Source organism: Tursiops truncatus, chromosome 20, assembly GCF_011762595.2.
Source record: "Tursiops truncatus isolate mTurTru1 chromosome 20, mTurTru1.mat.Y, whole genome shotgun sequence".
NCBI classification, from domain to species: Eukaryota; Metazoa; Chordata; class Mammalia; order Artiodactyla; family Delphinidae; genus Tursiops; species Tursiops truncatus.
In genome coordinates this window covers 32,253,253-32,263,059 of record NC_047053.1, presented here as the reverse complement: position 1 = coordinate 32,263,059, position 9,807 = coordinate 32,253,253, and the positions used below count along the sequence as shown (strand labels likewise).

General features: G+C 48.0%; 1 protein-coding gene and 1 long non-coding RNA gene across 6 annotated transcripts in view; one reads left to right on the top strand and one right to left on the bottom strand.

Annotated features, from left to right (window-relative positions):
- Positions 1-476: 476 nt before the first annotated feature.
- On the bottom strand, positions 477-5,774 carry LOC141277364 (uncharacterized). The gene is made up of 2 exons (XR_012328640.1): positions 982-5,774; positions 477-596 (listed from the first exon to the last, which is right to left on the bottom strand). It is a non-coding gene; the product is annotated as an uncharacterized lncRNA (long non-coding RNA).
- Positions 5,775-5,935: 161 nt separating this feature from the next.
- ACACA (acetyl-CoA carboxylase alpha) overlaps positions 5,936-9,807 on the top strand; it is a 277,855-nt gene continuing 273,983 nt past the window's right edge. For 2 of the 5 annotated variants that reach the window (XM_073797824.1, XM_073797825.1), the window contains exons 1-2: positions 6,264-8,707; positions 8,804-8,945. In XM_073797824.1, the coding sequence (XP_073653925.1) occupies positions 8,830-8,945 (116 nt within the window). In that variant the 5' untranslated portion in view covers positions 6,264-8,707; positions 8,804-8,829. Of the gene's footprint in view, positions 6,063-6,263; positions 8,708-8,803; positions 8,946-9,807 lie in introns of those variants that run through there. The other 3 variants (XM_073797821.1, XM_073797819.1, XM_073797818.1) reach the window with 3 other exon arrangements.

The window sequence follows — 9,807 nt, the reverse complement described above, 5'->3', positions numbered from 1 at the left end:
AGGATCCCACATGCCGCGGAGCAGCTAAGCCCGTGGGCCACAAGTACTGAGCCTGTGAGCCACAACTACTGAGCCCACATGCCACAACTGCTGAGGCCCACACGCCTGGAACCTGTGCTCTGTAGCGGGAGAGGCCACCGTGGTGAGAGACCCGTGCACCGTGGCGAGGAGTGGCCCCCACTCGCCGCAACTGGAGGGAGTCCGTGCACAGAAATGAAGACCCAATGCAGCCAAGAATAAAAACAAATACATATGGGCTTCCCTGGTGGCGCAGTGGTTGAGGGTCCGCCTGCCGGTGCAGGGGACACGGGTTCGTGCCCCGGTCTGGGAGGATCTCACATGCCGCGGAGCGGCTGCTCCCATGAGCCATGGCCGCTGAACTTGCGCGTCCGGAGCCTGTTGCTCCGCAACCGGAAGGGCCACAACAGTGAGAGGCCCGCGTGACGCAAAAAAACAAAACAAAAAACAAACAAAAAAACAAATACATACATTTATTTTAAAAAATAATAAAAATAAAAAGACAGGATGGGGTCTTCCTTGGCGGTCCAGTAGTTAAGACTCTGCGATCTCTGGTTGGGGAGCTAAGATCCCCCATGCTGTGCAGCCAAAAATAAATAAATAATAAATAATATAAAAACCTGTCTTTAAAAAAAAAAAGACACTGAAATCTTCTGGCACAAGTTATGATACAGGGAAACTTTAAGACTGAAGGGATGAAAAGGATAAAAGGAAGTTGAGCAATGGCTCAGTTTTCCTTTAAAGGCTCTACAAAAATTATTAGTGTATTTTATTATTTACTGTGTTTCATATATAATAATAGTAGTGGAGGGTGAAGGTGTTTGTTTGGGGTAGACAGGTGAGAAGGAAGGAGGAGAGGTAGCAGGAGAAATGCAGCAGGAGAAAGCTAGGTCGGACACGGGAGAAATGGAGACGCTGGGGAAGCTGAAGAGAAGGTGAGGCAGGAGCAGGGAGTAAGCTCACCGGGAGCGCTCTCACAGGCCTGCAGGAGAGTGAGGTCAGAGATGAGAAGGTTTAAAGCTGATCAATATAAAGTGTTAGGGGCTTCCCTGGTGGCGCAGTGGTTGAGAGTCCGCCTGCCGATGCTGGGGGATGCGGGTTGGTGCCCCGGTCCGGGAGGATCCCACGTGCCGCGGAGCGGTTGGGCCCGTTAGCCATGGCCGCTGAGCCTGCGCGTCTGGAGCCTGTGCTCGGCAACGGGAGAGGCCATGGAAGTGAGAGGCTCGCGTACCGTTAAAAAAAAAAAAAAAAAAAAAGTTAGAATCCCAGGGTCGGGCAATACCTCAACAAGTTATTTTCCCTGCCTTCAGATAAAGGTCCCCTTATACTTTCTTTAGGTATTTAGTTATGAAGTGTATAGGACTTAGAAAGGGCTTTTTTTAAAAAAAAGATGCTGGAGGTGTCATGTAAGAGGCAGCTAGGCTTTGGTGACTGCCAATTATGGATAGCACAGATAGGGACTGGAAGTGTCTGGGATTGGATAATAAGGAGGGAGGGAGAGCTGATATGCCTTGTGAAAACCCAAGTGTCCATGTGAAAACATCGTGGGGAGTCTCCACTGGGAACACTGTCCTTCGTTGTGTAATCCTACCTTTCATCATCAGGACCAGACTTATAAGGTGGCCTCCCTGAAGACATTTTCTGACCTTATGGTGTGAAGTTCCCTCAGGCTTTTAACCCTGGACAAACCTGAACGGTTGACTAGAGCAAAGGAACATAGTGTTCTGATAAGGCCTTAGTGTCTTCTTTTTCTTCTGTCTTGCAACTGGAGCCTCAATTCTGCTCAAGGCACTGACTTTCTTGATGAAATCTGTCCGTCTGTAAAGCAGCTAAGTATCCTACTGGAGGTTTTGCCTCCCAGAAGTGACCTGAAGACGGACAAGCAGACATCAGGAGCAAGTGGCCTCTCAGGTACAGAGCCAGCCTTTATTTTAGTCAATGAAGCCCGTACGAATATCTCTACCTAGCTATGGAGGGGGAGTACCACACTATAAGACATGCTCTCTGCCTTTAAGATTAAAATTCAGCTGGAGAGCTAAAACCAACATAGACACAAAAAATTTTAGCCTAATGCTGAACCACGTGGTGGTGAACAGATTGCTAGAGGAATTCAGAGGAAGGATAAATCAGTAGGAGCTGGACATGTAAAAGAGATCTTCTTAGAGAAAATGGGCTCCTAAGGACTAGAAAAATTCAGAAAATTAGGAAGGGGGAAGGATGAGTTTGCCAGCATAAGCAAAGGTAAGAGTAAGCATGGCAAGAGCTGGAAGCCGGATAAGAGTATATGTTCTATATTGGGAACCAGTGGGAAATAACATCCCAGTGTATCCCCTATCCTCTGTCTTAAAGGTCCATCACTGACATTGCCACTTAAGGAATTTGGAACCATGGCCAGAGAGCCACCAGGACAGGGTGCTCTTCATGGGTCCATTTTCTATTCGGGCGCTTTCTTTCCTCCTTTGGTTCAACTTTGGCCTGACCTGACAGACTTTCCTGTCCAGGAAGTACAGGTGTGTAGGACACATTGCTGTTTATCAGAGACATGTGGTAGCAAAGAGGGGGACAATAATGATAAATCCTAAACTGTTGTTCTTAACTCCAGGGTGAATAATTACTGCTTTAAGAAGAAGTCTACAGTGGGGCTGGGAATCTGTATTTTTAACAAGCACCTACTGATTCTGTTTCAAGATGGTCTGTGGAACATACTTTGAGAAACACTACCATAAACTAAAGTAGAATTGACAATGAAGTGCTAAAATGTCCCAGACAATGACACACATACTGTTATGTATTTCTGGGCTTACTCAGATTTGAGAATTTATTCTCTCCTATCTATGGCTCTTATAAAACTTACATGGTTATCATTTAAGGAATAAGATCTAGACGCTCTGTTTTGGTGTTTAGTTTTGTCTTCCCAACTAGATTGGGATCATCTTAAAGACAGGGATGCCCTCAGGCTTTTCTTATTTTCCCTGTAGTAGGGTGAGAGACCATCTTTTTTTAAAAAAATTTATTTATTTATTTACTTATTTATTTATTTTGGGTGTGCCAGGTCTTAGTTGCGGCGTGCGGGATCTTTTAGTTGTGGCATGCAGACTCTTAGTTGTGGCATGCATGTGGGATCTTGTTCCCCGACCAGGGATAGAACCTGGGCCCCCTGCATTGGGAATGCCGAGTCTTACCCACTGGACCACCAGGGAAGTCCCGAGAGACCATCTTTAAGGTTGGAAGGTAGCTAGAATTCTTAGGAAAAAGTCCCTGATAACTTTATCTAACCTTCTTGAAACACCTGAAGGCCATTTGATATTTGGGAACTTTTATTAGTTTTCTAGGGCTGCCATAATAGAGTATTACAGACTGGATGGCTTAAACAATAGAAGTTAATTTCTTCACAATTCTAGAGGCTGTAAGTCCAAGATTGTGTCAGCAGAGTTGGTTTCTTCTCAGGCTTCTCTCTTTGGCTTGTAGATGGCCATCTTCTCCAGCAAAACAGCCACATTCTGGTAAGTGCTTCATCAACTGTGATTCACAGATGGTCTTCCCTGTATGTGTGTCTGTGTCCTAATCTCCTCTTCTTATAAGGACACCAGTCATTTGGAATTAGGGCCCACCTAATGACCTCATTTTAATTCAATTTCCTATTTAAAGAAAGAGCCTATCTCCAAATATACTCACATTCTGAGGTGCTGGGGGTTGGGACTTGGACATAGAAATTTTAGAACACAATTCAGCCTAGAACACAATTCAGCCCATTACAGCCTCTAGTTTCAGCATCTCGAAATGTGCCACTCACTCCCTTCTGTCACACCTGTTAGTCTTGTATAAAGTTCTCTCCACCCTTTAGCTTTCCTCCTCCACTTTTTACAGACATAAGCTTGTGTGGCAAGTACCCATGAAACAGCTCTAAAGAGCCTGTAGTAGAGATAGGCAGGTTGTGGCATGCACCAAACAGCACAACACTTAGGAGGTGTTAAAATTCCAGGTGTACTGTCTTAGAGACATACCTCTCTGCCCAGTTGTCTTACCGTTTGATAACAATAATTAGATTATTATATCATATGTAAGTGGTGTATCCTAACTCATTCTTCATTTTCTTTCACGGCAGCTCATTCATTAGGCCTTTCCTTGGCTAGTTCTTTAGAGAGCTCAGTTACTTCAAAAGTTCAGTGAGGTCAAAAAGCAGGCCATGTAAGGGCTTGCTGAAGTTTCCCATAAGGACAGTTTTTGAGCACCACTCCCTGGTTTTGCAGTGCTCCTGAGGCTGATAAACAGCAACACCGCTAAGAAAGAACCTATTATACGTAATAGGAACTAGGAAAGGTAGATGAAAAATAAAACAGGCAACCTCAAGATTTCTGGATCTTTACAAAGTCACTTCTTTCATAGAGCACTATCAGGGAGAGGCAAAGCTTCCCTCTTCCCAGGACTTTTTTTTTTTTTTTCTGCGAGTCAGTCAAGTCAAACATCTTGTTAAACCTTGAGGTTTTGCTCAGTTATCTTTACATCGTGATTTTCCGCTCTTTGTTCAACTGACAGATGTACCTAATGACAGTTATTGTGAAACATGGGTCACTTCTCTGTAAAGTTCACATTTTCTTTCTAAATTTCTGTTTCCAGTCTCTATTGTTTTAAAGTAGGTTGGTAAACTCTTGGAGGAGCCAGCACCTAGTGGTATGACGAGGGCTCCTAGATGAATACTCTTTCCTGTTGACCACCCTTTCCATCCTCCTGCTTCTGCTTCCACCCAAGAACTTCTGACCTCAGGTGGTGTATCTATACCCTATTCACTTTTCGCCCTCTGGCACAGAACTTCTTCTGGCACCAAACTGTCATCCTCTGTGCCTCTGGACCTTTAGCACAAGCTTGTGCAAGGATCAGAAAAGTACTCTGGGCAGGGTTGGAAGGAGTTAAACTCACCCATTCTTCTGAAGTGCAATTTTCTCTAATTTTCTTTCTCTCCTGCCCTATAGTTGTATTATATGTTGGGACTCTTTCCAGTTACTATTAATTTTCAACACACAGCCACCATGAAAGTCCTGCTATAAAATAACTGGCAAAACTAGAAAAATTGGTTGGCTGCTTCTCAAAGGCCTGGTGTAACCACCGTGGAGGTGGGGAGGCACGCTCCTTTCGGAGAAGTCAGGAGTTGACTGCCATCACTTTCCGGGCTCGGGGCAGGCACAGGAGCCTGTCCTTTGGCACCCTGCTCTTCTTACAGAGCTTCCTTCATCGAGGCTTCCCCTCAATGCTTCAGGATCCAGCCCCTCAGACTCCTTTGGGGCGGGCAAGCCCAGCGAGGCCGGTTATGTTGTCCCAGAACAGGCGTTAATTTGCCTGCACTAACTTGGAAACCACGCTGTGTGATCCTGGGCAATTCACGGATGCGATACCCACCTCTTCGGGGCGCTGGGATTGAACACGGTGAGGTGTTCACGCACACCGCCAGCCCCAGTCAGTCCTGATCCCTTCCGGGCTCCGTTCCCGCGCAGCGAGCCGGCAGACCCCCGCGTCTCTCAGGGGTGGGAGGGGCGTGTGGGGCCAGTCCCCCATTCCCCCATCTGCCGGGAGGGGGAGGCGCCCGGCCGGCCGCACACCGCCCCCGGAGAAAGGGCCCGCGGCCACCCGGGACCCGCCCGCCCTCTAGCCGCTGGGCCCCGAATGGCAGAGCGGCGCTCGGACCATCTGCATCGCCTCACGTCGCCCCGCCCCGCGCCTCTCTCCCATTGGCTGTCGCCGGGCCCTCCCGGCCCGCGCCTCTCCTGGCTGCCACCCGGACCGCGCCGCCGCCGGGAGCGGGGTCGGAGGTGAACGGCCTCGAGTAACCCCGGACGTAGTCACCTCACGGGGCTCGCCGGCTGAGGTGGGAGCGGGGGCGGGGCGGGGCCGGCGCCGTGAAGCCCCGCCCCTCCCCCGTGTGCCGGGCCGGCCTGGTGCTGCGCGGCTGTCAGCCATCGCCGGGGCTGCCGGCGTCTCCTCCCGCCCAGCACCGCCTCCGCGCAGGGGCTCCGGCACCGCCGGACCTCGGACGCCGCCGCCGCCTTGAGGTGAGGGGAGGGCCGCCCCGGAGCCTGCGATCCGGGACCGGGAGAGGCTGGGCCCCGGGGAGGGGCGGCGGCTGCGAGGGGCCGCCTCCCATCTTCCGCTGCACGCGGCCCGGACTCCATCCCGTCTGGACCCGGTGCTTGGCAGCCCAGCCCTCCCCGCAGTTCTGGGGCCTCGAGTTCCCCTCTGGGGAGACCTGGGGGGCCTGGGGTCTCCGGGCGTGGGAACTCAGACCCCGGAACTGGGAGGTGTACAGCCCAGGGCCTCTAGGAAGGGGCTGGTGAGACTGCCTGGAGCGGGTCCCCTCATCCTCCCGCCCCAGCCCCGGCGTGGTCTGATCCCTTCCAGACCCCTGTCTCTAATGGGACCCTGCGCTCGGGAAAAGGAGAAGGACCCACGTGGGAAGGGGATGTTGAGGGTTGGGTTCAGTTGCGCTGGAACTCTGCCTCTTTTGCAGAGTGAGGTGTGGGGTGCAGAGACCCGGGCTTCTGTTGCTCTCGCTGTGTCTTTGTATCGTGGTGGGAGCCAGGGCCGGACGAGGTGTCCCTTGCCAGTTCCTGCTCCCAGGGTTTTATTATGTTTTCTGTGTGGGACGTAGTAAAGGTACATGCCTGCTCTTAACTCTATCCCTCACCTTTGCCATACTTACCAAGGGAAGCTATCGGAGATAGGACGTCGCAAGGTGGTGTGAGGCTAATGATTCCAGAGGAAAACGTGCCTGAAGGTCTTGCCCGGGTCAGCGCCAACATTATTTTTGGATTTGGACGCGGGAAGGTGGCCGCTAGCCGACACTTGGAATCAGCTCTAAATATCAGGGACTCCAAGTAGGCCTTGTGGGTTTTATAGAAACAAGTAAGAATAAGCTAAAAACTGCTCAGGTTGCCGAAATACTTTAACTTTAGGTGTTTTTGTTTGGGGGTTTAAGATTGAAATCAAAAGACCCCAGGAATTCCTGATTCCATTTCTCCTTAAGCAGTGTTTCAGTAATTTCCCAATATGTGAAACAAACCTAATAGCCTAGTCTTGAGTCTCAGAAGTTGGTCCCCCTTGACTCTGTTTTCATTCTTTTTTTTTCTCCCAGTCCACAGTGCAGATTGAGAAGCATGCTTTGGTTACATGCTTTCTTCTTCCTGGGGGGTGGGGGGGGGGTAGGAATTCTCTGCTTTGTCTCTTGCTTCTTGGTGGGGATGCCTTGGATGTCTGTGAGGAGAAGGCTTTCTGTGCTGCCTATTTGATAGGCACTTTTTTTGTGTGTGTGTGGTACGCGGGCCTCTCACTGTTGTGGCCTCTCCCATTGCGGAGCACAGGCTCTGGACACGCAGGCTCGGCGGCCATGGCTTACATGCCCAGCCGCTCCGCGGCATGTGGGATCTTGCCGGACCGGGGCACGAACCCGTGTCCCCTGCATCGGCAGGCAGACTCTCAACCACTGCGCCACCAGGGAAGCTCAGGGAAGCCCCTTGATAGGCACTTTTAAAAAAGCACTGTGGTCTAATAGAGCAGGATGCCTGCTTACTACAAAATAGCAACTCTCTTCTCCTGCCTCGGTTTCCTCATTTCCAATAACAGGAGGACTCTTGTGACTCCAAAAAAATTACCAAACATTGGAAAATGGCATATGAAAGATGTCAAAGGCAAAGAATTTATGAAGTCCCTTGTGTTTACATGTTGTAGAAGTTTTGTTTTGAATTATCAGTGCAGAATAGAAATACATCTAGCATAAGATTTAATTATTTTTAAAGTTTGAAGAAATACTGAGAAATTGTGACATTTGGCTTAATGATCTTATAGTTCAGATGACTAGATTATGTCAAAGAACTGGCATTGCGAAAGCCAGCCTTAAAACTCTCTCATCAGATCCTTACCTTTTCAAAGTGCTGTGGACATGGTTCAGGTGTAGATCACTACGTAACATTCTATTTCCTTTTCAGTCAATGACTAGGAAACTTTTTTAAAAAAATTATTTATTTTTGGCTGCGTTGGGTCTTCCTTGCTGCGCGCAGGCTTTCTCTAGTTGCGGCGAGTCGGGGCTACGCTTCGTTGTGGTGTGTGGGCTTCTCATTGCAGTGGCTTCTCTTGTTGCAGGGCACGGGCTCTAGGCGCGTGGGCTTCAGTAGTTGCGGCACATGGGCTCAGTAGTTGTGGCTCATGGGCTCTAGAGCACAGGCTTGGTAGTTGTGGCACACGGGCTTAGCTGCTCCGCGGTATGTGGGATCCTCCCGGACCAGGGCTCGAACCCGTGTCTCCTGCATTGGCAGGTGGATTCTTAACCACTGTGCCACCAGGGAAGCTCTAGGAAACTTTTTTACCTGTCACACAGACTGGTTTAACAGGTCAGGGGCTAGTGGTTTTTTTCTTAAAAAAAAATTTTTTTTTTGATAGCTAATATCCTAAAAGTCTTGGTTTAGAAAAGAAGTAAATTAAAATAAAAGTTATTGGAATAATACATTGGAATTTAGTATTTCTAGTTGGAGGAGTCTTTTTACAATTCAGAAAAAGTTTTTATATCATTTCTAACATGTTCTTAAAGATTAATAATAACAGCAGATACACATCAAGCGTCTTTCCAAGCCCTTAAAACAATAAGATTGTGAAGAAGTAAATGAACACCAAACACTCACTGGCCAAAAAAAATTTAACTATTGAGGTGAGTAACATTTTTATTTATTTTATTTTATTTATTTATTTATTTTGCGGTACGCGGGCCTCTCACTGTTGTGGCCTCTCCCGTTGCGGAGCACAGGCTCCGGACGCACAGGCTCAGCGGCCATGGCTCACGGGCCTAGCCGCTCCGCGACATGTGGGATATTCCCGGACCGGGGCACGAACCCGTGTCCCCTGCATCGGCAGGCGGACTCTCAACCACTGCGCCACCAGGGAAGCCCGTGAGTAACATTTTTAAAGGAAGCCTTCATTGATCTTCCACTTTAACAGATTATTGCTTAACTCGTTTTTTGTTTGTTTCACTAATTTTAAAATTTAGTGAGTATTCACTACTTTACTTGGATCTAATGGACTGTGTGAGATGATGTTAAATAGAGGAAACTATGACAAGTAGTGTCATAAGGCCACTTCACTTACACAAAGAGTATGAATCTGATTGATAGGGCATGGGTTTTTATGAGTTCAACAAGTCAATCTTACTGTGTATGCTCTAATGATACCCAGTTCTCTTACCAGTTTGTTATTTACTCACGCTACCATAAAGCCATTTAGCCTCTAGTCTCAGGATGTTTAAGGAAGCAAGTGAAAAGAGACTTCAACAACAAGGGATGTTAATGCCTTACCCAAAGGTTGGTGGTCCCAATTGGTTCGGCCTTCCAATGATGTTATTTGGGATTTAGGCTTATTCCATCCTTTCAGCATGCTGCACTCACCCTCCTTTATATAAGGAACCACAGTAGTGTTTACCATCACATGACATCAGGAATTGAAATTGCGTGGCAGAGTGGTCATCCCAGACAGAATAAGCTTGTATAATGATTTTCATTTTTGGAAATGGTAACATGAAGTTTGAAAATTCTGAATGAATTCATGGAGTTAAGTTTGAAAAGCAGACTCAGTTTTAGAGAATTTTTTTCAAGAAGTATAAGGTTTCATTTATGAATATTTGGCTATCTCTTATGGTAGAACTAGAGAGTGCACTCATTAATGGAGTTCCTAGAAATTACCCTCAGTTTTTGTAGACTGCTCAAATCTGTCCTTAAGTCATATAAGTTGGCACACATGTTGGGGGGTTAGTAGGTT